At 41.3% G+C, this 27,669-nt stretch overlaps 1 protein-coding gene across 1 annotated transcript in view; it reads right to left on the bottom strand.

Moving 5' to 3' along the window:
- LOC311136220 (opioid-binding protein/cell adhesion molecule-like) overlaps window positions 1-27,669 on the bottom strand; it is a gene marked incomplete at both ends in the record, with an annotated part of 195,865 nt that overhangs the window by 52,008 nt on the left and 116,188 nt on the right. The window contains one exon of the mRNA XM_084170338.1: window positions 948-1,073. Within this exon, the coding sequence (XP_084026464.1) occupies window positions 948-1,073 (126 nt within the window). The remainder of the gene's footprint in view (window positions 1-947; window positions 1,074-27,669) is intronic.

Genomic DNA, 27,669 nt, shown 5'->3' with positions numbered 1-27,669 from the left:
AGTCACATCCTTGTCGTATTAACATTTCAATTCTGCGATCCTTGTAGCGACACAAAAGGAGAGAGAGAGAGGGGAGGAAACTGTATCTACATGAAATGTAGCTCATTACAAATGCAAGTTTCCTCTTGCCTGATTAAATGAAGCATAGACACTGAGATAGGCAGACTATCTTATGGTTTTCCCTCTTTACAAGATAGTGGTATGTTTGAGCACAGTGCTCTAAATCTACTCAATGAACATATACTCGGACAACATATACTCTCTTTGCAACAACACTTCACACTATGCAAATGATTCTGAAATGTATCCCATCGTTCACTCACTTGCCTCCAAAACATTTACATCTCTCCAATTATCCCAATTAATTATCCCAAATGCATTGACAGCAATGTCTTTCTAGACATATCATTAGTGGGTAATGGTGATTAGGGAACAGGTAGTATACAGATAATGAGATACTCAGAAAGGAAAAGGATGCAGTTCACCAAGTGTCATTGGGGTTACCTAATGTCAAAGTGATATAAATATAAAAATAAATAAATAGGTCATTTAGCAGACGCTCTTATCCAGAGCGACTTACAGGAGCAATTAGGGTTAAGTGCCTTGCTCAAGTGCACATCGACAGATTTTTCACCTAGTCAGCTCGGGGATTAGAACCAGCGACCTTTCGGTTACTGGCACAACGCTCTTAACCACTAAGCTACCTGCCGCCCTGTGGATAGTTGAGAGAGAGGGGGAGTGTGTGTGTATATGTGTGTATATGTGTGTGTGTGTGAGAGAGTCAGTGAGTGAGTGAGTGAGTGAGTGAGTGAGTGATTGATTGAGTGAGTGTGAGGGGGTGGGACTGGGGAATGAGCGAGAGTGTGAGAAAGAAAGAGCTAGAGAGAAAGAGTGGAAATGTAAATTAACAAGTAATTGAGGTGAGAGGCTGATAGGTTTTGTTTTACCTGAGGGAGAGAGGAGTTTCCAGGTGAACGAGGGTTCTGGTTTGCCGCTGGCTTGGCACATCAGGGTGACGTTGGAGCCTTCGTTGACCACGATGTCCTTCGACAGGTTGATGATTGTGGGGGGCACTACACAACACATAGAACATGACATTTATTTTATATTTGTAATATTTTAATAAAAAAAATTTGGACAATAAACAAAAACATGCATTGTTTTACCATTTTAATAGAACATTATTGTAGTAACTTTGTTACCCAGAATTTGGATTTGAAGATTAAATACAAAATATTGAAATATAAATACTGTAAATATGACAGGTGCGAGCAACGGAGTTCTCTGAATCTGATATCAAGTTAGCGTTGGGACAGCTACATCAGAGTGTCTCTTATAAGCCAGACTCCAAAAAGCGGAGGAGCACTCAGAAAAAGATAGCCTTTCCCGACATTACAGTTTACCCTTAAAGGCATTCACTGCTGGTACAGTGGACTGAACAAAGAGCCAGAGCTATTCAACCATGACCTCAATCAAAATGTGACCGTGTCACAGGAGTTATTCCACCTGAAAGGAAGATGGTGTATTAAATAGGCCTCAGTTTGCTGTTTGGGCCATGGGTGCAACTAAGGGCCACCGTAGTCTGCTCACCATCAATACACTCAGATAAATTCAGCTAGAACTAGGCCTACTCAAGTTGGGGGTGAACGCAAAGTAAGAAGAAAGAACAAAGTACACTAAACACTACTATGTTTGGTTGGAGTACATTCAGATGAAACCATTTCTACAGATCATAAACATTGGGTTTTAGAATATGGTACAGAGAGAGTAAACCATGGTTGCAAACCACAGATGTGATCTGAAGATACGGTCCTGAAAACCATGACCTTGAGCGAAGCGAGTGCAGATCCATAGAGCAAAAGCCAGCCACTATCAGGAGTCTCTTACCAGAACACACGTTTCAGCGTTTACTTTACACCTGCTCTTCACTCAAAAGCTCACTCCTGATGGTGCAAAGCACTGAAATTCTCACCTGCAAAGATCCGGAAACCAGTCTTTCAAATATATATTTTTTTTCTATAAAAAGCAAAAGCACTAGGAATAGCCCTTGACCTAAAAACAGTCAAAGTATGAAGGGGAGGGAGTTGAGCAGTGACTACTATACGAGAAGGGAAATCAGCAAGCAAGCCTTACAATTTCTCCCCCTTTCTAAGGTCATGTGTAGATGGGATACAGCTTTTGTCAAATTGATGTCCAAAGTGGATGTAAAAATAAATAATTGCTAACCCTAACCCTTTTCCTAACCTTAACCTAATTATCCTAACCTGCTACATTAATTATCCTAACTTGCTGTGTAAGTTCTCCTAAATCTGCTACGAAAAGTCAATTTTGACAAAAGCTGTGACAATAGCCCTTTCTATGACCCTCCTCAATGTAACTCTGGACCTAGCACAAGCTGCAAATCATAAGTGAAGTAGCAATAAACATTGTTCAATTGGGTGCTTTTCCACTAAGCCTATATATCCTTCCTCCCAAGCCACTTTGGGGAGTGAAAATGTCATCCATTTCCTACAACTGCATTTAAATGACATTGAAATATAGTGATATTGTAGGCTACATTGAAATGAGGCGCTGTGTGAGGCCAAAGCATCAGTATGTTCCACATCAGGGATGGGCAACTCTAGTCCTCTGGGGCCGGGGTGGTGTCACACTTTTTCCGCATCCCTAGCAAACTCAGCTGATTAAACTAATTGCATTCTCAACTGAAGATTAGTTGATTACTGGAGGTGTGCTAGCTGGGGCAAAGTGTGACACCACCAATCAGGCCCCCGAGGACTGGAGTTGCCCATCCCTGTTCCACATCTTTCTTTCAGGAAGTGTAATAGCACACTGACAAGCTATTTACCAAGAATAATGTGCCCCACCTGTGACGCTTTTCATCTCCCCAGCAAATGACAGGTAAGGTATCTACCAAACCAAAGAGAGGTGTCCTCGTGTTTTGACATCTCCAATATGTCCTGTCAACGGACATGTTTTGCTTCTCTCTCTTTATTCTTTTTTAACTTTCAAGGATTTATATTTCCAAGAAGACCAAGACAATATATACAGTGGGGAAAAAAAGTATTTAGTCAGCCACCAATTGTGCAATTTCTCCCACTTAAAAAGATGAGAGAGGCCTGTGATTTTCATCATATGTACACGTCAACTATGACAGACAAAATGAGAAAAAAAAATCCAGAAAATCACATTGTAGGATTTTTAATGAATTTATTTGCAAATTATGGTGGAAAATAAGTATTTGGTCACCTACAAACAAGCAAGATTTCTGGCTCTCACAGACCTGTAACTTTAAGAGGCTCCTCTGTCCTCCACTCGTTACCTGTATTAATGGCACCTGTTTGAACTTGTTATCAGTATAAAAGACACCTGTCCACAACCTCAAACAGTCACACTCCAAACTCCACTATGGCCAAGACCAAAGAGCTGTCAAAGGACACCAGAAACAAAATTGTAGACCTGCACCAGGCTGGGAAGACTGAATCTGCAATAGGTAAGCAGCTTGGTTTGAAGAAATCAACTGTGGGAGCAATTATTAGGAAATGGAAGACATACAAGACCACTGATAATCTCCCTCGATCTGGGACTCCACGCAAGATCTCACCCTGTGGGGTCAAAATGATCACAAGAACGGTGAGCAAAAATCCCAGAACCACACGGGGGGACCTAGTGAATGACCTGCAGAGAGCTGGGACCAAAGTAACAAAGCCTACCATCAGTAACACACTACGCTGCCAGGGACTCAAATCCTGCAGTACCAGACGTGTCCCCCTGCTTAAGCCAGTACATGTCCAGGCCCGTCTGAAGTTTGCTAGAGTGCATTTGGATGATCCAGAAGAGGATTGGGAGAATGTCAGATGAAACCAAAATAGAACTTTTTGGTAAAAACTCAACTCGTCGTGTTTGGAGGACAAAGAATGCTGAGTTGCATCCAAAGAACACCATACCTACTGTGAAGCATGGGGGTGGAAACATCATGCTTTGGGGCTGTTTTTCTGCAAAGGGACCAGGACGACTGATCCGTGTAAAGGAAAGAATGAATGGGGCCATGTATCATGAGATTTTGAGTGAAAACCTCCTTCCATCAGCAAGGGCATTGAAGATGAAACGTGGCTGGGTCTTTCAGCATGACAATGATCCCAAACACACCGCCCGGGCAACGAAGGAGTGGCTTCGTAAGAAGCATTTCAAGGTCCTGGAGTGGCCTAGCCAGTCTCCAGATCTCAACCCCATAGAAAATCTTTGGCGGGAGTTGAAAGTCCGTATTGCCCAGCGACAGCCCCAAAACATCACTGCTCTAGAGGAGATCTGCATGGAGGAATGGGCCAAAATACCAGCAACAGTGTGTGAAAACCTTGTGAAGACTTACAGAAAACGTTTGACCTGTGTCATTGCCAACAAAGGGTATATAACAAAGTATTGAGAAACTTTTGTTATTGACCAAATACTTATTTTCCACCATAATTTGCAAATAAATTCATAAAAAATCCTACAATGTGATTTTCTGGATTTTTTTTCCTCATTTTCTCTGTCATAGTTGACGTGTACCTATGATGAAAATTACAGGCCTCTCTCATATTTTTAAGTGGGAGAACTTGCACAATTGGTGGCTGACTAAATACTTTTTTTCCCCACTGTATATATATCTATTATTTTTTTTTCGAGAGGAGCCTTGTCTAATTCAGTACCAGAAAAATGCAAACAAGACACAATTCACCTCGTGGCTGATGTATTGATTGCCTTTGTACTTTGAACACTATTTGAGAAGAGTGCAGTGCAAGGCCTAATCATTGTCTTTGTGGAACCCTTGCAGAGAACAAAAAGGAAACAGTCAGCACAAATATACATAAACAGTCAGCACAAATATACATAAACAGTAAGCACAAAAATACAAATAATCATATTATTTAGGGAGCCACTGGGAACATAATGGCATGCCACTCTCTAAAATGCTGAAGCACCGTTTAGAATTTGTTGGAAATTTGTGAACTAATGTGACACATTTGTGTCAAATGTCACACCGTCACTTTAGTCGACAAGTCAGAGGAATGTCTAATGATTTGGTGACTCTTCACTGAGTTCCCCCCGAGATGCACACCTACACACATACCCACGGAGAGGTTGGAGAACAGGATCAACCACAGTGCAGCGCCCCTGGAGCAGTTTAGGAGTTAAGTGCCTTGCTAAAGGGCACAACGGCAGGAGATGGTGACTAGGTCAGGACACTAATGCCAGCAATCAGATGTATATATATACATACATATCCTTTAAAAATATATATTTCCCTTTATTACCCTCCAACCCCACCACCCCTTCCCTAATTGGAGCAAACTAGTGAACAACAATGCTTAGGCCTCTACTTCCAGCTTATACATACTATATACACTTTATGGACACAGTCAATTTTACAATAATTATATTTTGTTTGTTTTTACTCCTGAACTTCCTCTACCCTCAACCTCTCCGATCATGTTCATGATGTCCATCCGGTTTGCTTCTATATGCCATATCTTTCTAACTGTGCTCTTTCACAAAAGCTCTCAACCTATATACTTATTATTGACACAGTATGCTTACATTATTAGTTATCTTGTTGTTATTAGCTGTTGTTAGTTGTTATTGGTCCCATCCTTCAACTCAATTCAACACCACCTGTTATGATGTCAGGTCATAGGATAGTGAGGACCGAGGTAGAGTTACGAGATAATTGGTTTGGGGCCATGGAGTCTACATTCCCTATGTCAAAGGAGATTAGTGATGTTTATGATAGTATGATTGATGGACAAGATATAATGACATGGGGCAAAGGGTAATAACAACAGAGAAAGGGAGTGCCCATGATGGTTGCCAGATGTATGTGAAAGGAAGGATAACCAAGGGTATATAAAGGGAGAGTGGACCATAACACCACCCATCTATCTCTTAACACCATCAATATTTGATTTCTATTTGCCATATATTTTTCAGCTGTACTGTGATGGTTTAAAAAGTTCTGAACCTTTCTATTCTCATTGTTTCTACAGATTGTAAATTGAAAATAAACATTTTTCCTAAAAGTATTATTATATTATTGATCGATTGACTATGACTTTTCAGAACACCCAGTAATGCTATATGCAGGGTTAGCTCCAGGTAAATATTGCAATCCTTTAGCCATTCCTGGACCTGTGTCCAAAAACAAGCTACAAATGGACAGTACCAAAACAAATAAACTAACGAAAACAGGGAATTTTTACTAGGATTAAATGTCAGGAATTGTGAAATACTGACTTTAAATGTATTTGGCTAAGGTGTATTTAAACTTCCGACTTCAACTGTACATTTAAGCTTTCAAGCATCCATTAAAAACCCCTTCATATAGCTAAAAAGCCCCTTCATATAGATGTTGTATCATCTTCACCATATTTCATATCCACTCAACAAATATATTAACACAATTTCTAAGATGTTACTGAGTTACAGTTCATATGAGGAAATCAGTCAATTGAAATAAATAAATTAGGCCTAATCTATGAATTTCACATGTCTGGGAATACAGATACAGTGAGGGAAAAAAGTATTTGATCCCCTGCTGATTTTGTACGTTTGCTCACTGACAAAGAAATGTTCAGTCTATAATTTTAATGGTAGGTTTATTTGAACAGTGAGAGACAGAATAACAACAAAAGAATCCAGAAAAACACATGTAAAAAATGTTATAAATTGATTAGCATTTTAATGAGGGAAATAAGTATTTGACCCCCTCTCAATCAGAAAGATTTCTGGCACCCAGGTGTCTTTTATACAGGTAACGAGCTGAGATTAGGAGCACACTCGCAAATGGAAGAAACATAAAATAACTGTCAATCTCCCTCGGCCTGCGGCTCCATGCAAAATCTCACCTCGTGGAGTTGCAATGATCATGAGAACGGTGAGGAATCAGCCCAGAACTACATGGGAGGATCTTGTCAATGATCTCAAGGCAGCTGGGACCATAGTCACCAAGAAAACAATTGGTAACACACTACGCCGTGAAGGACTGAAATCCTGCAGCGCCCTCAAGGTCCCCCTGCTCAAGAAAGCACATATACAGCGCCGTCTGAAGTTTGCCAAAGAACATCTGAATGATTCAGAGGAGAACTGGATGAAAGTGTTGTGGTCAGATGAGACCAAAATCGAGCTCTTTGGCATCAACTCAACTCGCCGTGTTTGGAGGAGGAGGAATGATGACTATGACCCCAAGAGCACCATCCCCACCGTCAAACATGGAGGTGGAAACATTATGCTTTGGGGGTGTTTTTCTGCTAAGAGGACAGGACAACTTCACCGCATCAAATGGGCGGGGACATGTAGCGTCAAATCTTGGGTGAGAACCTCCTTCCCTCAGCCAGGGCATTGAAAATGGGTCGTGGATGGGTATTCCAGCACGACAATGACCCAAAACACACGGCCAAGGCAACAAAGGAGTGGCTCAAGAAGAAGCACATTAAGGTCCTGGAGTGGCCTAGCCAGTCTCCAGACCTTAATCCCATAGACAATCTGTGGAGGGAGCTGAACGTTCGAGTTGCCAAACATCAGCCTCGAAACCTTAATGACTTGGAGAAGATCTGCAAAGAGGAGTGGGACAAAATCCCTCCTGAGATGTGTGCAAACCTGGTGGCCAACTACAAGAAACGTCTGACCTCTGTGATTGCCAACAAGGGTTTTGCCAGCAAGTACTAAGTCATGTTTTGCAGAGGGGTCAAATACTTATTTCCCTCATTAAAATGCAAATCAATGTATAACATTTTTGACAGGCGTTTTTCTGGATTTTTTGTTGTTATTCTGTCTCTCACTGTTCAAATAAACCTACCATTAAAATTATAGACTGATCATGTCTTTGTCAGTGGGCAAACGTACAAAATCAGCAGGGGATCAAATACTAGTTTCCCTCACTGTATGCATCTGTTGGTCACATACTGTATACCTTTGAAAAAAAGGTAGGGGAGTGGATCAGAAAACCAGTCAGTATCTGGTGTGACCACCATTTGCCTCATGCAGCGCGACACATCTCCTTCGCATAGAGTTGATCAGGCTGTTGATTGTGGCCTGTGGAATGTTGTCCCACTGCTCTTCAATGGCTGTGTGAAGTTGTTGGATATTGGCAAGAATTGGAACACGCTGTCGTACATGTCAATCCAGAGCATCCCAAACATGCTCAAAGGGTGACATGTCTGGTGAGTATGCAGGCCATGGAAGAACTGGGACATTTTCAGCTTCCAGGAATTGCGTACAGATCCTTGCCGTGCATTATCATGCTGAAACATGAGGTGATGGCGGCGGATGAATGGCACGACAATGGGCCTCAGGAGCTCGTCATGGTATCTCCTTGCATTCATATTACCATCGCTAAAATTCAATTGTGTTTCTTGTCCGTAGCTTATGCCTGCCCATACCATAACCCCACCTCCACCATGGGGCACTCTGTTCACAACGTTGACATCAGCAAACCGCTCGCCCACACGATGCCATACACGCTGTGTGCCATCTGCCCGGTACAGTTGAAACCGCGACTCATCTGTGAATCTTCTCCAGCATGCCACTGGCCATCAAAGGTGAGCATTTGGCCACTGAAGTCAGCTAAGACGCTGAACTGCAGTCAAGTCAAGAACCTGATGAGTACGACAAGCACGCAGATGAGCTTCCCTGAGACGGTTTCTGCAGAAATCATTTGGTTGTGCAAACCCACAGTTTTATCAGCTATCCGAGTGGCTGGTTTCAGACGATCCAGCAGGTGAAGAAGCCGGATGTGGAGGTCCTGGGCTGGCGTGGTTACACATGGTCTGCGGTTGTGAGGCCGGTTGGACGTACTGCCAAATTCTCCAAAACGAAGTTGGAAGTGGTTTATTGTAGAGAAATTAAACATTCAATTATCTGGCAACAGCTCTGGTGGACATTCCTGCAGTCAGCATGACAATTGCACACTCCCTCAACACATGAGACATCTGTGGCATTGTGTTGTGTGATAAAACTGCACATTTTAGTGGCCTTTCTTTGTCCCCAGCACAAGGTGCATCTGTGTAATGATCATGCTGTTTCAATCAGCTTCTTGATATGCCACACCTGTCAGTGGATGGATTATCTTGGCAAAGGACAAATGCTCACTGACAGGGATGTAAACACATTTCTTCACAAAATTTGAGAGAAATAAGCTTTTTGTGCGTATCGAAGATTTCGGGGATCTTTCATTTCAGCTGATGAAACATGGGACCAACACTTTACATGTTGCGTTTATATTTTTGTTCAGTTTAGCATATTTTCTGACATATGTATCTGTTTCAGTGTCTGTTTCCTTGATTTCGCATTTACAATTTAAAGTAACGCGTCCCATCGTACAAAGTTTGACGATCACTAACTGAATAAATATCAAGACTGCAACACCACTATTTTATGTTATTTTAGTCACATTGGGCTTGTTTTGCTAGACATTTTCCATGAATAATGTATCACATGTCAAGTTAATCCTTAGTTCCCTCCCGTATGAATGACAAAGTGCACAGAAAGTTTGTCAGCTACACTTTGTTTGTCTTGGTTTTCTCGGGCTGTAGTAGTTCTTCGAGTTAGGGGTGAATCTTACAATATTTCTGGAGCTAAAAAAATACCTTCTTCAGTTGAGGAACTGAATGTGAGCTGTCATGTCACTGTAGAACTTCAACTGACTGCTCTTATCATTTACCATGGCACAGCTCCGTTCAATTTCTATTCCTAAATCCTAGTCAGTGCATGTGTCAAAATTGAATAGAAACTGATATTCAATTGAAATCATCCAAGTGAACAGACTGCTACACGGATGTGACATCTCTGCCAGTGACAGTCTTCAGTCTAAACCCAGTTGATACTGTCAAATTGGCGTATTACTGTATCCAAATGGTTGTATTTTCAAGATATATAGCAAATAATCTAAAAACATGTGAGTTATCCAGTCCACCGACAGAAAAGAACACACCAACACAACTGGAGGCTGCTGTTTTTTTTATTTATTTAACCTTTATTTAACCAGGTAAGCCAGTTGAGAACAAGTTCTCATTTACAACTGCGACCTGGCCAAGATAAAGCAAAGCAGTGCGATAAAAACAACAACACAGAGTTACATATGGGGTAAACAAAACATAAAGTCAAAAATACAACAGAAAATATATATATACACAGTGTGTGCGAATGTAGTAAGTTATGGAGGTAAGGCAATAAATAGGCCATAGTGCAAAATAGTTCCAATTTCGTATTAACACTGGAATGATCGATGTAAAAAAGATAATGTGCAAATAGAGATACTGGGGTGCAAATTAGCAAAATAAATAACAATATGGGGATGAGGTAGTTGGGTGGGCTAATTTCAGAATGGCTGTGTACAGGTGCAGTGATCGGTAAGCTGCTCTGACAACTGACACTTAAAGTTAGTGAGGGAGATAAGAGTCTCCAGCTTCAGAGATTGTTGCAATTCGTTCCAGTCATTGGCAGCAGAGAACTGACCTGGAGCCAGTTGGTTTGGCAACAAATATGTAGTGAGGGCCAGCCAACAAGAGCGTACAGGTCACAATGGTGGGTAGTATATGGGGCTTTGGTGACAAAACGGATGGCACTGTGATTACATTTACATTTTAGTCATTTAGCAGACGCTCTTATCCAGAGCGACTTACAGTTAGTGAATACATATCTTTTTTTTTTTTATACTGGCCCCCCGTGGGAATCGAACCCACAACCCTGGCGTTGCAAACGCCATGCTCTATCAACTGAGCTACATCCCTGCCAGCCATTCCCTCCCCTACCCTGGACGACGCTGGGCCAATTGTGCGCCGCCTATGAGTCTCCCGGTCGCGGCCGGCTACGACAGAGCCTGGATTCGAACCAGGATCTCTAGTGGCACAGTTAGCACTGCGATGCAGTGCCTTAGACCACTGCGCCACATGTGATAGACTACATCCAATTTGCTGAGTTGAGTGTTGAAGGCTATTTTGTAAATGACATCGCCAAAGTCAAGGATCGGTAGGATAGTCAGTTTTACGAAGGCATGTTTGGCAGCATGAGTGAAGGAGGCTTTGTTGCGAAATAGGAAGCCGATTCTAGATCTAACTTTTGATTGGAGATGCTTTATGTGAGTCTGGAAGGAGAGTTTACAGTCTAACCAGACACCTAGGTATTTGTAGTTGTCCACATACTCTAAGTCAGACCCGCCGAGAGTAGTGCTTCTAGTCGGATGGGCGGGTGCAAGCAGCGTTCGGTTGAAGAGCATGCATTTAGTTTTACTAGTGTTTAAGAGCAGTTGGAGGCTACGGAAGGAGTGTTGTATGGCATTGAAGCTTGTTTGGAGGTTTGTTAACACAGTGTCCAATGAAGGGCCAGATGTATACAAAATGGTGTCGTCCGCATAGAGGTGGATCCGAGCGTCACCAGCAGCAAGAGTGACAACATTGATATACACAGAGAATAGAGAGTCGGCCCGAGAATTGAACCCTGTGGCACCCCCATAGAGACTGCCAGAGGTCCAGACAACAGGCCCTCCGATTTGACACATTGAACTCTATCTGAGAGGTAGTTGGTGAACCAGGCGAGGCAGTCGTTTGAGAAACCAAGGCTATTTAGTCTGCCAATAAGAATGCGGTGGTTGACAGAGTCGAAAGCCTTGGCCAGGTCGATGAAGACGGCTGCACAGTACTGTCTTTTATCGATCGCGGTTATAATATCGTTTAGGACCTTGAGCGTGGCTGAGGTGCACCCATGACCAGCTCGGAAACCGGATTGCATAGCGGAGAAGGTACGGTGGGATTCGAAATGATCGGTGATCTGTTTGTTAACTTGGCTTTCAAATACTTTCGAAAGGCAGGGCAGGATGGATATAGGTCTGTAACAGTTTGGATCTAGAGTGTCAAAGACAGCCCACTCTCTTTCCCTCTACAACTGTGCAACCCAAATTTGACTACATATAACATATGAATCTCATATTTGTATTCACTGTACCCCTTCCATTGTGTGATTATCTACCCCTCTGTGTGTTAGACTTATAATGACCTGAGGGGTTTTACCAACGGCAGCCATTTATAGTAGATGAAGTGTTTCAAGTAAAGTGTTTCAAGTAATTGATTAAAGAAAGCTGCACGAGTGTGACTCTGATCATTCAAAATATATGCCTATTTACTGGTAGTCATATAGGCCTATGTACCAACCATATTTCTACGCATGTGAATAACCAGCCGAGTGCACAAAAAGCACTTTCAAAGCCAACAAAGTGATTCCTGTGAGGTCTTTCCTTCTATATTGCAGTCTTTCACACGGCCAATAAAGAGATCGGCCTGTGTGAATGTGTCCCAAATGGCAATCTGGGAATAGGGTGCGAATTGGGACGCAAACCTGTGTATGTGTTGCCACCAGATTGAAATTCTCCAACCTTTATATGAGGTAAAGCATGTTACATTTATTTTTAATAGAGCTGTCCCTTCCCTTCACTTTTGATGGAGGATTTCAGAGCTTCAAAGGATTCTTAAGTCAACAGGCTGCTATGCTGAATCAAAATAATTTGCTTCGTGTCTGGCTGGCTGTATTAGCCCTATATTCTTAACCTAGAATCCCAGCTGCTTCACTATTGGAAGCCAGGAGAAAATATTATTACAGAAGATGGAGATTCCCCCATGCACATTGGTGGTATGGTCTTTGAGATTTTGATCCGTCATGAAATGAAGGCCTTACCTGAACAAGGCCTTATGAGACACTGAACCCAATTATTTCCAAGCTCAGGCCCGTAGAGATGACTAAAACCAGGACATCTCAATTAGCAAACTAGGATATCCACCAAAATAACAACTATAGTCATCATCTTGAGTGTGATTGCCAACAAAAAGATTGTTTCAGTGCACATCCAGGTGAAACCAATCATTCCAACGCTGTAACATCTCATATACAGCCACTCAAGTCGTAAGCAATCCGCTTTATTTTGCCCAATGTGACAAGACAAGATGTTCTTGCTCCTCAGTGAAGAAATAAACACCCTTACAGTGAATTCATTTTCTCTAATGGCTCCACAGCTGTGGCAACGTTGTTTGCATCTTGTGGAAATGTCAGATGATTTGACATGCAAATGATGACCTCTTCCAGGCATTGATTAACATGTAAATGTGGTAATCAAGCACGGCATATTTGCTGCATCTGCATTTCCACTGATGCAATTTGCCTTATATCGTAAACAGGACTGGGTCATTCCTTTGAGCGAGATAGCTACTTTGCAGAGAATTCCCTTTTCAGTTCTCAGACCCATTACATAAGTACTGATGATCTTACAATTTTACCTGCTTAAGGCATATCCCACAATCAATATTTCATTATTAATTTGGATTTATAGGAATTGTCTGGGTTCTTTCAGGGGTGTATTTTTATAGACTATACACTTAGCAAAAAGGGTTCTTCGACTGTCCCCATAGGAGAACACTTTTTTGTTCCAGGTAGAACCCTTTTAGGTTCCAGATAGAACCCTCTGTGGAATGGGTTCTACATTGAACCCAAAAGGGTTCTACCTGGAACCAAAAAGGGTTCTTCAAAGGGTTCTCCAATGGGGACAGCCGAATAACCCTTTTAGGTTCTAGATAGCACTTTTTTAGACTTGCAGACAACAACAAAAAAACTTTGTGGCAGTTACTTGGGCTACATTAAATGATTTGAACAGTTCATCTGGGTAGATACTTGAGGTGTTATGGCTTACACCATCTTATTCATCATAAAGCAGTGATCTAACGGTGTGGAACTGTATTTCAAATGAGGTCATATCTGAAGTCATTCAATCAAACACCTTAAATAATTTTGTCGATAGGTTGGCCACATCGCATAAAATACAGTTAATGATCCCTTTACCATTAGACAATACATTAGAATGTTAACTCAAGCCAAAGCACAGTTTAAAGTGATTATCTCAGGCAAATCCTATCCTTATTCAGCTCAGACTAATTCATGCTCTAAATCTAAATGTAATGAGTTTACGGCATAATATATGGATGAGAAAATAAAGCATGCGGAGGAAGTAGACCAAGTTCAAACCGTAAGCACTGAGCGAATTGGAGGGGAAAACAACAACTATGGGAAAAGAGACCAAACAACATGCCGTGCAGTCCCGTAGCCTCGAGACATTCTCATCTTCCCTCGTAAATGCGGATGACAGTGGTGAGAGCTCGGAAGAGCTCTGTGTGTGGAGATGATGACAAATTGGCTTTGTTTCTCCTTGACCTCCTCTCCTTAACACACACAACAAGAGCAACTACTTAAAGAAAGTAGAAAGTAGATAGATAGATAGATAGATAGATAGATAGATAGATAGATAGATAGATAGATAGATAGATAGATAGATAGATAGATAGATAGATAGATAGATAGATAGATAGATAGATAGATAGATAGATAGATAGATAGATAGATAGATAGATAGATAGATAGATAGATAGATAGATAGATAGATAGATAGATAGATACAGTGGGGAGAACAAGTATTTGATACACTGCCGATTTTGCAGGTTTTCCTACTTACAAAGCATGTAGAGGTCTGTAATTGTTATCATAGGTACACATCAACTGTGAGAGACGGAATCTAAAACAAAAATCCAGAAAATCACATTGTATCATTTTTAATTAATTAATTTGCATTTTATTGCATGACATAAGTATTTGATCACCTACCAACCAGTAAGAATTCCGGCTCTCACAGACCTGTTAGTTTTTCTTTAAGAAGCCCTCCTGTTCTCCACTCATTACCTGTATTAACTGCACCTGTTTGAACTCGTTACCTGTATAAAATACACCTGTCCACACACTCAATCAAACAGACTCCAACCTCTCCACAATAGCCAAGACCAGAGAGCTGTGTAAGGACATCAGGGATAAAATTGTAGACCTGCACAAGGCTGGGATGGTCTACAGGACAATAGGCAAGCAGCTTGGTGAGAAGGCAACAACTGTTGGCGCAATTATTAGAAAATGGAAGAAGTTCAAGATGACGGTCAATCACCCTCGGTCTGGGGCTCCATGCAAGATCTCACCACGTGGGGCATCAATGATCATGAGGAAGGTGAGGGATCAGCCCAGAACTACACGGCAGGACCTGGTCAATGACCTGAAGAGAGCTGGGACCACAGTCTCAAAGAAAACCATTAGTAACACACTACGCCGTCATGGATTAAAATCCTGCAGCGCACGCAAGGTCCCCCTGCTCAAGCCAGCGCATGTCCAGGCCCGTCTGAAGTTTGCCAATGACCATCTGGATGATCCAGAGGAGGAATGGGAGAAGGTCATGTGGTCTGATGAGACAAAAATAGAGCTTTTTGGTCTAAACTCCACTCGCCGTGTTTGGAGGAAGAAGAAGGATGAGTACAACCCCAAGAACACCATCCCAACCATGAAGCATGGAGGTGGAAAAATCATTCTTTGGGGATGCTTTTCTGCAAAAGGGACAGGACGACTGCACCGTATTGAGGGGAGGATGGATGGGGCCATGTATCGCGAGATCTTGGCCAGCAACCTCCTTCCCTCAGTAAGAGCATTGAAGATGGGTCGTGGCTTGGTCTTCCAGCATGACAACGACCCGAAACACACAGCCAGGGCAACTAAGGAGTGGCTCCGTAAGAAGCATCTCAAGGTCCTGGAGTGGCCTAGCCAGTCTCCAGACCTGAACACAATAGAAAATCTTTGGAGGGAGCTGAAAGTCCGTATTGCCCAGCGACAGCCCCGAAACCTGAAGGATCTGGAGAAAGTCTGTATGGAGGAGTGGGCCAAAATCCCTGCTGCAGTGTGTGCAAACCTGGTCAAGACCTACAGGAAACGTATGATCTCTGTAATTGCAAACAAAGGTTTCTGTACCAAATATTAAGTTCTGCTTTTCTGATGTATCAAATACTTATGTCATGCAATAAAATGCAAATGAATTACTTAAACATCATACAATGTGATTTTCTGGATTTTTGTTTTAGATTCCGTCTCTCACAGTTGAAGTGTACCTATGATAAAAATTACAGACCTCTACATGCTTTGTAAGTAGGAAAACCTGCAAAATCGGCAGTGTATCAAATACTTGTTCTCCCCACTGTAGATAGATAGATAGATAGATAGATAGATAGATAGATAGATAGATAGATAGATAGATAGATAGATAGATAGATAGATAGATAGATAGATAGATAGATAGATAGATAGATAGATAGATAGATAGATAGATAGATAGATAGATAGATAGATAGATAGATAGATAGAAACCACTTCGAGCTGGGGCCTTTCAATCAGCGCGTCTAGCATCTTGGCATAAACTCACGCCTACATTTCCCTGCCACCTCTGCAAACATCATCGTGGAGATTTTTCCTCCCACGTCAGCAAAACTGGCTTGAGAGAATAAATGAGCACACAAATAGGAAAGACATTTAAGTACTTAACAGGCTCTTGATTTCAAATCGGCAAAGCAAACATTCAAAAGCTTGTGACGTGTTATTCGGTGTAATTGCTTCCCATCAGCGATCTCCTGAATGCGATGTAATCTCCCATCAACAAAAAATCTACCCTGTGCCATATACAGTCATGAGGGACTATGACACCACCAAAACAGAACACACTGAGTTGGAGATAAGGCACAAGCCATTTAGCATTTGAGCATGTCCGGCTATGGCCCTAAAACAATTAGTTGCAGATATAATAATGCCTTAATGTGGGTTCAACAGGAATGTTTATGTTTTATTGAAATTTCATGTGAACACATTAGAAGAACAGCTTGTGTCAGTTCTAACATGGTTAGCACCTCAGATACACTGTAAACATTAATTAAATTTGTCTCTGTAAAGACACAAGTATGTTGAACTACCTCTGAGCAAGGGAGCTCATTCCAGTTTCTAACCCCTCTCTATCTCTCTCAAAACATGAGTGAATATACAATAATAAAATACAAGTTCTCTGGAACCACAAAATACATAAAGATTGTTAGCAACCTTTCATCCAGGCTATTAGATAATCGCTGTACCTATCAATTTTTTTTTTTTTAATAATAATAATGCAGTTTGACATAGGGGCCAGACTGAAAACCTGCTATTTTTCCATCTTTATTATTTTCCCCTGACCCTACCACCCCTCCCCTAATTTGGAGTAAACTAATGGACAACAACACTTAGGCTTCTACTTCCAGCTTATGCATACTACAAACACTTTACAGACACAGTACATTTTACATTAGTTATCTTTTTTGTTTGTTTTTAGTCCCACCCTTCACCTACCCTCATCCCCTCCCATCTACAGTGTGACCATGTGCCATGGAATCGGTACATCGAAAATCTCTTCCCAACTATTTTGGTCCTTAAATTAAACTGGTAACATTTTTTATTTATCACAATTTTCTTTAACCAATTTTGGTCTAGTATGCAGGGCCGACAGACAAGTTCCTTGCCTTCTCCCCCTTCCACTTGCCTCCTTCATTTTTACAGTAATTCTGCAATCAGTTGGTTGTAATTTTGGATAGAGCAGACATTTCCATATATTTTTGTTAACTGCATGTGTCACATAACTCCACCAGTCCTATTGATAATATAATTTACAAAGATTATACCATAAAAAAATATATATATTACTGTATTTTTTAAAATCAATTAGTATATTTGAGTTTAACCATAATATTTATTGTATTATTTGTTCTGTCTTTTCTGGTAGATTAAACTGAAATTGCAACCAGCTTTCTATGGCTTGTTTTAAAAATTGCGATATTTTGGAGATGTTTTTAATTTCAAATAACTGAAAGTGAGAGGTTGTAATCTGAATGAAGGGAAAAAGGCCATTCTTGAACACGAGGTGAGCCATTCTTACTAATCTGCCAGAGAACCAGTTCAAATTTAAGTATAGTTTTTGTATGACTGAAGCCTTTAGTGAAAGGTCCAATGCTTTAATATTGAATAATTTCTGCCCTCCGAATTCATATTCATTATATAAATAGGCCCGTTTAATTTTGTCTGGCTTGCCGTTCCAAATAAAGTGGAATATGTTTTGCTCATATAATTTCAAAAACGAGTCGTTAGGTGTAGGTAGGGCCAAAAGTAAATACGTAAACTGGGATAAAGAGTTAATTAGGGTGATTTTTCCACAAATAGACAGGTAGTGTCCTATCCACTGCTCTTTTTAAAGAAACATTCAGCTCACTGATGGCCACCTGTGGTTAGGTTAATCTCTAAGTTGCACCATCAGTCACAGCGCTGTATACTGACTTGTTGGCATCAATTAGAGGCCCTGCAAAGAAAGGGTTATTCTGCTGATGTGCCTGTTACACAAAGCACCTTTTTGTCCAAAGATTCTGCCATCTAGAACAGTTATTTTTTACTCTTGTGCCAAACTATGACAAGGAATAGATGTATAGTAAAGACACTTCTATAGTCCATGCTTTCTTTGATGGATATTGGCATTGTGTCTAATAGCCCGGAGGCAAAACAAGACCAGGAGAGAGGATTGTGAATATGTCAACAGCTATATTAGCTCTGAAAGGTATATAGCGCTAGAGGCAGCAAAATTAGCGCTTGGCAATGTTGACTGATCATTGTTATCTGATCACACCTGTATTCACGGGTCATGCCGTTGACGGTCGGTCAGTCAGTTGAGGATCGCTAAACACATTCCTTATACATATTCAATATAATAGCCATGAAATACTCAATCATTCTCATTAACAACTAAAACACGGTTATTATACAATAGCAACGGCTTGTTTTGGCAGACGATAAAGTTGAATACATTTCCAAATGCATTTTTAATACATTTTACTTTGTTACTTTTTTTTTTCATTTGAGTAATTTAGCAGACGCTCTTATCCAGAGCGACTTACAGGTAGTGCAAATATTTTAAGATAGTTAAATTGGACAACCACATATCTCACTCATAAGTACATTTTTCCTCAATAAAGTAGCTATCAGCAAAGTCAGTACCAGTATGGGGGGGGGGCTGTGGGATTATCTAAGATACTCTTTGAAGAGGTAGGGTTTCAGATGTTTTCAGAAGATGGGCAGGGACTCTGCTGACCTAGCTTCAGGGGGAAGCTGATTCCACCATTGGGGTGCTAGGACAGAGAAGAGTTTTGACTGGGCTGAGTGGGAGCTTCCCTTCCGTAGGGGTGGGAGGGCCAAGAGACCAGAGGTGGCAGAACGGAGTACTAGAAAGCATACCTTTTGTGTACACAATACAGTAAAAAAAAATTGTATTCTGTTGTGGGCTTCAAAGCGTACACGCATATTTACATGTCAAAAACGTAAGTTGAAAATGATGATGTCGGTGCTTCCTGTTGACAAGACATATTGATAAATAGCCCAATGTCAAAACACAGTTTTAAAGTGTCCAAATCAGTAACCGATATGCAGAAACAGTTCGTGATATATTGAAAAGATAAAATGTACTGTCTACACATACATGTGCAACAAGAGTAATCATATTACTTGTATTTCCTTAAACGAGCACCTTATAAACTGCACATGCACCAAAAAACAAGTGGGTCGCCAACACGGTAAGTGTAATGCAACACTATTTGTTAATCATTTCCATCAATATCAATAGAACAGGGGGCAAATGTTTGGGGTGTAGAGCTGTTTAAACAAACACTATTCAAAGGCCACACGGAACCTTGGAATAACCTATACATGGTTGGTTAGATGAACATGTGTACAAGGCTTCCATCTATATTTTGGAATGGTGGATGTTGATATCGGGAGGCTGCCATCACGGAAAAGGGAACAAACAACTTTTTCTGTTAACTTCAACAAATCACAACCCGCCATAGGATATCAACAGTGAAAATGGTTGGCTGCCATTTAAGTGATAGTTTGACTTTCAAATCCGAGTATTGGTGTGTGGCCAGTGACTTTTATAGAGAGACCGCCCCGAATTATCCGTTCGATTTGAGAAAGAAAATGATAACTGCGTTCTAAGTCCTGCGACCCCCAGCGCGTATGACAAAATCAACAGTACAAAACCAAAGATATTGATCTGTTTTATGCAATTGATCTTGTGTCATCGTGTTAACTATATACTATAGGATGTGTAATTCCCCCCAATTCTATGTGGTCAAATACATTTACATTTAACATTTTAGGTTGATAGTAAATTAAGCAAACTCTGATTTTTTCAATAATCACATGTACTTCTCCTAAGCACAATTTAACCAGGCATTCTAGACTAGAGCATCCACAGGGTCTGTGCAGCCGGCTGAACGTTTCACATCCCTAAGTTTAGATCTTTCCACAGGTCTGTTTGTCAAACGCCCCAAGCTTTAGCCAGAGCGATTTACTGTGGCTGCAGTAAGTAGGTGGAAGTGACTGCAGTAGGTAGGTGGTGTGAGCAGTGCAATTGTAGAGGAAGCGGGAGGGGGGGGGGGGAGAGAGTTGGACAAATTCCCATCAAAAGGTTCTTCAGTAATGAGGATGTTGCCCACACCCCCCGCTGAGACCTCCCCATTGCTTCCCTCCCACAACATGTGACTTTTACCCTCCGTTCCTCTTTGATCTGCCTTTTAATTAGAGTTGACACATTTACAAATGTAAATACACATGCACAGTCGCCTGATAGGAGCACACTCAATTAAAGCACACAGAGATCTGAAAACCACAATGATGACATATTATGATCAGCGAGGTTAGAGAAGACATCCACTATTCATTTTGAAAACCCACATAAGAAGACTTACTATGATGACTATGGCTGCGTCACAAATTACACCCTATTCAACATTTAGTGTCTTATTTTGACCTGGGCCTTGTTCAAAAGTAGTGCACTATATAGGGAATAGGGTGCCATTTGGAATGAAGAATGACGACTATAACTCTCTTTGATAAATTATTCCAAAAAGTAAGTCTGTTCTAACGAGCACATCCTACTCCCAACACATTAGCAAGCACCCCTCTCTGAAGTAGAAATCTAACAGCTCTCTCCACTTATGAAGATTTCACTACACGACTTCAGGTTTTTTCGTTAATATCTAGAAATGCAGAGGGTTAGCCAATAGCCAACTACTCCTACTGTCTGAGTCATGGGCTGGCAGTTTCATTATTTTGGCAGTTATCATCAAGCGCTAAAGTAATTCAAAGAACAATTCTAAAGAAACTATTTTTCATAGTGCATTTTGTCAAAATGAAAGGTTCCAAGTGTAATCTAGTGCTGTACCTGTGCAACAAAGAAAGGACCTTTTTATTTTTGACAGTGAGGACAAACCCGCTAGTAATTAAGTTTGCTTCAAATTAAAGGCCGGAGAAAAATATAGACTGAAAATGTTTTTGATCTGTAAAGCGGTGCTGTGCAGACTTCCAGGACACTAAATGTCTTTGAGTTGCCAGACTTGTTGAATTATTCTGATTGAAAAGAGTTGTCTGTTTGTTCTTTCATATTCAATGCATAATGTTCTCTTTAAAATCATAGCTTAGCTAACAATGCTGAAGACCAAGAGCCTGATAGAAAGTAATGAGATAAACTACAGAACTAACATACATACACTAGGAAAGACAATACTCCATATATGCAATACCCTTGCAGTAAATATTGTGGAACTGGAAACAGACACCATTGGCGCTTTCTAGAGTTCATGATTACCTTTATCGAAAAGCAATAGCCCCAGAGAACACCTAGCCCGTATACCCCCTAGGCACCTGTGTAGATTTGAGAAGACTACGTACTGTAGGTGTAAGCAATATTGCACCAAAGAACATCCAAGGTCACTGTCCTCAAACTCCCCCATTACATCATCATAAACCTAGTCTCAGAAAAACCTCAATTTGCACCTATACTGGTATGCTACATCATAACATTTTCCCCTTTTATGGCACACAGCGGTATTTAAATATTTTTGCCATCAAAGCTGTGAGAAAATGAAGTTTCAAGCTATTAGAGAACATACAGTGGGGTCTGTAATTATTGGATTCCTTGACAAAGATGAGCAAGAAAGACTGTATAAAATACAGGGTCATATGGTCATATGACATGCAAATAAAGCTCTTTGGCCACGTACACCAGAGGTGGGTTTGGCCTTCGAAAGAACAATGCATATGCAGAAAACACCTAATTCCTACTGTAAAATATGGTGATAGTCCTTTGATGTTATGGGTCTATTTTACTTCCACTGGTCCTGGGACCATTGTTAAGGTCAACGCCATCATGAACTTTACCAAGTACCAGGACATTTTAGCCAAAAACCTGGTTGCCTCTGCCAGGAGGCTCAAACTTGGCACAAGTGAATCTTCCAGCAAGACCATAACCCCAAGCACACATCGAAATCCACAAAGAAATTGTTAAATGACCACAAAATCAACAAGTCTCTGGACTTGAATCCCATTGAAAACCTGTGGTTTGAATTGAAGAGGGCAGTCCATAAGCGCAGACGAAGGATATCAAGGATCTGGAAAGATTCTGTATGGAGGAATGGTCTAAGATCCCTCCCAATAAAACATTTTAGAAAAAGGCTCAGTGTCGTTATCCTCACAAGGGGAGGGGGCTGGAGTATTGAAAACAGGGGTGCCAATAATTTGTATTTGTATTAATATTATTATTAGTTGTTAAACAAAATCCATTTCCCTGAGCAATTGTATTAGTATTTTTAAAAAAACATTTTAGCATACAATATAGCTTAGTATTTGTATTATTTACTTTATACAGTCTTTTTTGCTCATCTTTATCAAGGGATCCAATCATTCCGGACCCCACCGTACAGACTGGCCTTGCATCTCAGCCTGTTCAGTTCTCTTCTGTTCCGCCCTAATGCTCTGGTGCTCAGCAATGACACCGCCATCAATCAAATTGCCTCAGGATCCGCTGACTAGGAAAAATATACTATCTCAGGGGTGCAATGCCATTGATGGGGCTCAAATCAGACCATTGTCCACTTTATTAGAACATATGTCTTGAACACTGGCAATTTTAACAAGAAAATATTGGTGGGGCAAACTCCATCAACAAAGCTCATATGCATCGATACCAGTACAGTGAGGGAAAAAAGTATTTGATCCCCTGCTGATTTTGTACATTTGCCCACTGACAAAGACATGATCAGTCTATAATTTTAATGGTAGGTTTATTTGAACAGTGAGAGACAGAAAAAAAATAAAAAAATCCAGAAAAACGCATGTCAAAAATGTTATGAATTGATTTGCATTTTAATGAGGGAAAGAAGCATTTGACCCCTCTGCAAAACATGACTTAGTACTTGGTGGCAAAACCCTTGTTGGCAATCACAGAGGTCAGACGTTTCTTGTAGTTGGCCACCAGGTTTACACACATCGCAAGAGGGATTTTGTCCCACTCCTCTTTGCAGATCTTCTCCAAGTCATTAAGGTTTCGAGGCTGACGTTTGGCAACTCGAACCTTCAGCTCCCTCCACAGATTTTCTATGGGATTAAGGTCTGGAGACTGGCTAGGCCACTCCAGGACCTTAATGTGCCTCTTCTTGAGCCACTCCTTTGTTGCCTTGGCCGTGTGTTTTGGGTCATTGTCATGCTGGAATACCCATCCACGACCCATTTTCAATGCCCTGGCTGAGGGAAGGAGGTTCTCTCCCAAGATTTGACGGTACATGGCCCCGTTCATCGTCCCTTTGATGCGGTGAAGTTGTCCTGCACCCTTAGCAGAAAAACACCCCCAAAGCATAATGTTTCCACCTCCATGTTTGACGGTGGGGATGGTGTTCTTGGGGTCATAGGCAGCATTCCTCCTCCTCCAAACACGGCGAGTTGAGTTGATGCCAAAGAGGTCGATTTTGGTCTCAGCTGACCACAACACTTTCACCCAGTTCTCCTCTGAATCATTCAGATGTTCATTGGTAAACTTCAGACGAGCCTGTATATGTGCTTTCTTGAGCAGGGGGACATTGCGGGCACTGTAGGATTTCAGTCCTTCACGGCGTAGTGTGTTACCAATTGTTTTCTTCGTGACTATGGTCCCAGCTGCCTTGAGATCATTGACAAGATCCTCCCGTGTAGTTCTGGGCTGATTCCTCACCATTCTCATGATCATTGCAACTCCACGAGGTGAGATCTTGCATGGAGCCCCAGGCCGAGGGAGATTGACAGTTCTTTTGTGTTTCTTCCATTTGCGAATAATCACACCAACTGTTGTCACCTAGCTGCTTGGCGATGGTCTTGTAGCCCATTCCAGCCTTGTGTAGGTTTACAATCTTGACCCTGACATCCTTGGAGAGCTCTTTGGTCTTGGCCATGGTGGAGAGTTTGGAATCTGATTGATTGATTGCTTCTGTGGACAGGTGTCTTTTATACAGGTAACAAACTGAGATTAGGTGCACTCCCTTTAAGAGTGTGCTCCTAATTTCAGCTCGTTACCTGTATAAAAGACACCTGGGAGCCAGAAATCTTTCTGATTGAGAGGGGGTCAAATACTTATTTCCTCATTAAAATGCAAATCAATTTATAACATTTTTGACATGCGTTTTTCTGGATTTTGTTGTTGTTATTCTGTCTCTCACTGTTCAAATAAACCTACCATTAAAATTATAGACTGATCATTTCTTTGTCAGTGGGCAAATGTACAAAATCAGCAGGGGATCAAATACTTTTTCTCTCACTGAAGACTACATACACTGGCTACACATTGAATGCAATAATAACCAATCCCAGAAATGAGTTTTGAGCCGAACACACAAACATTATACCATTTGGGTTATGATCAGTTTATAGCTACTTCCCAGATCGAGCATACTTTTATAGAGTAAACTACTAGTAATTGGTCTGCAATATCGTGACACTGCGTGTGTCTGCCTGCCTGTTACAAAGGGGCCTGGATAACAATATGCTTCATCTATTGCACAGATACAGTTCCATCACATATATTTATAACTAACCCTTCTTCTACATGTGGTTCCATGGGTATTACAGTCTGCCATCAAACATCAACAAAAAGACATGTAGCCTATAGGATATTATAGCTAGCCTATCTCAAAACAGATGTTAGCCACTGCCCCATTATAAAATAAAATAGTATTGGTCGCATACACATATTTTGCAGATGTTATCGCAGGTGCAGCGAAATGCTAGCTCCAACAGTGCAGTAGCACCTAACAATACACCACACATCTATATATACATCTATATATATATACAGTGGGGAGAACAAGTATTTGATACACTGCCAATTTTACAGGTTTTCCTACTTACAAAGCATGTAGAGGTCTGTAATTTTTATCATAGGTACACATCAACTGTGAGAGACGTAATCTAAAACAAAAATCCAGGAAATCACATTGTATCATTTTTAATTAATTAATTTGCATTTTATTGCATGACATACAGTGGGGAAAAAAAGTATTTATTCAGCCACCAATTGTGCAAGTTCTCCCACTTAAAAAGATGAGAGAGGCCTGTAATTTTCATCATAGGTACACGTCAACTATGACAGACAAAATGAGAAAAAAAAATCAAAAAAATTACATGGTAGGATTTTTTATGAATTTATTTGCAAATTATGGTGGAAAATAAGTATTTGGTCACCTACCAACCAGTAAGAATTCCGGCTCTTACAGACCTGTTAGTTTTTCTTTAAGAAGCCCTCCTGTTCTCCACTGTATTAACTGCACCTGTTTGAACTCGTTACCTGTATAAAATACACCTGTCCACACACTCAATCAAACAGACTCCAACCTCTCCACAATGGCAAAGACCAGAGAGCTGTGTAAGGACATCAGGGATAAAATTGTAGACCTGCACAAGGCTGGGATGGTCTACAGGACAATAGGCAAGCAGCTTGGTGAGAAGGCAACAACTGTTGGCGCAATTATTAGAAAATGGAAGAAGTTCAAGATGACGGTCAATCACCCTCGGTCTGGGGCTCCATGCAAGATCTCACCTCGTGGGGCATCAATGATCATGAGGAAGGTGAGGGATCAGCCCAGAACTACATGGCAGGACCTGGTCAATGCCCTGAAGAGAGCTGGGACCACAGTCTCAAAGAAAACCATTAGTAACACACTACGCCGTCATGGATTAAAATCCTGCAGTACATGCAAGGTCCCCATGCTCAAGCCAGCGCATGTCCAGGCCCGTCTGAAGTTTGCCAATGACCATCTGGATGATCCAGAGGAGGAATGGGAGAAGGTCATGTGGTCTGATGAGACAAAAATAGAGCTTTTTGGTCTAAACTCCACTCGCCGTGTTTGGAGGAAGAAGAAGGATGAGTACAACCCCAAGAACACCATCCCAACCGTGAAGCATGGAGGTGAAAACATCATTCTTTGGGAATGCTTTTCTGCAAAGGGGACAGGACGACTGCACCGTATTGAGGGGAGGATGGATGGGGCCATGTATCGCGAGATCTTGGCCAACAACCTCCTTCCCTCAGTAAGAGCATTGAAGATGGGTCGTGGCTGGGTCTTCCAGTATGACAACGACCCGAAACACACAGCCAGGACAACTAAGGAGTGGCTCCGTAAGAAGCATCTCAAGGTCCTGGAGTGGCCTAGCCAGTCTCCAGACCTAAACCCAATAGAAAATCTTTGGAGGGAGCTGAAAGTCCATATTGCCCAGCGACAGCCCCGAAACCTGAAGAATCTGGAGAAGGTCTGTATGGAGGAGTGGGCCAAAATCCCTGCTGCAGTGTGTGCAAACCTGGTCAAGACCTACAGGAAACGTATGATCTCTGTAATTGCAAACAAAGGTTTCTGTACCAAATATTAAGTTCTGCTTTTCTGATGTATCAAATACTTATGTCATGCAATAAAATGCAAATGAATTACTTAAACATCATACAATGTGATTTTCTGGATTTTTGTTTTAGATTCCGTCTCTCACAGTTGAAGTGTACCTATGATAAAATTACAGACCTCTACATGATTGTAAGTAGGAAAACCTGCAAAATTGGCAGTGTATCAAATACTTGTTCTCCCCACTGTACATATACACATCTATCTATCTATCTATCTATCTATCTATCTATCTATCTATCTATCTATCTATCTATCTATCTATCTATATGTAAATATATATATATATATATATATATATATATATATATATATATATATATATATATATATTCACTGTACACTACCAGTCAAAAGTTTGGACACACCTACTCTTTCAAGGCTTTTTCTTTATTTGTACTATTTTTTACATTGTCGAATGTCACGGTTTCGTCCGAGGCTGCTCCTCCTCCTTGTTCGGGCAGGTTTCGGTGGTCGTCGTCCCCGGAGTACTAGCTGCCACCGATCTATGTTTCATGTTCGTTTGGTTTTGTCTTGATGTTGTACACCTGTGTCTAGTTAGTCCTCATTAGTGTCCTATTTAGTTCTCGTTGTGTGTGTATGGTGTTGTGTGTGATTGCTCTTCTGTCCTGGTGTTCTGAGCTACGTATCTTCCCTCCGTTGATTGGAGAGGTTTTCGCACATGTTAGTGCGCCTTTTGTTTGACGCCTGTGTGCGCCTTTATTTCGCCTCCGGGCTTATTGTGCTCGTGTACTACGTGAAAAATTCACTAAAGTCTTTTGGACTTAGCTTCTGTGTCCTGCGCTTGATTCCTGCACCACACCCACCTTCAGCACCCCTGACAGAATCACACACCTTTAAGAATGGAATCAGCAGGAGCAACAGTCACGCCTGAGTCGCTGGAGGAGCATGTCCGCGGCCAGGATGACCAGATCAGACAACTGGGGACCGCTCTACAGGACGTCATCAACACCCTGCACCGATGGGA

The sequence above is a fragment of the Coregonus lavaretus genome (assembly GCF_964263955.1).
Source record: "Coregonus lavaretus genome assembly, chromosome: 10".
In the NCBI taxonomy this organism is placed as follows: Eukaryota; Metazoa; Chordata; class Actinopteri; order Salmoniformes; family Salmonidae; genus Coregonus; species Coregonus lavaretus.
The sequence above is the reverse complement of the archived record's forward strand: the minus strand, read 5'-3'. Positions and strand labels throughout refer to the sequence as shown.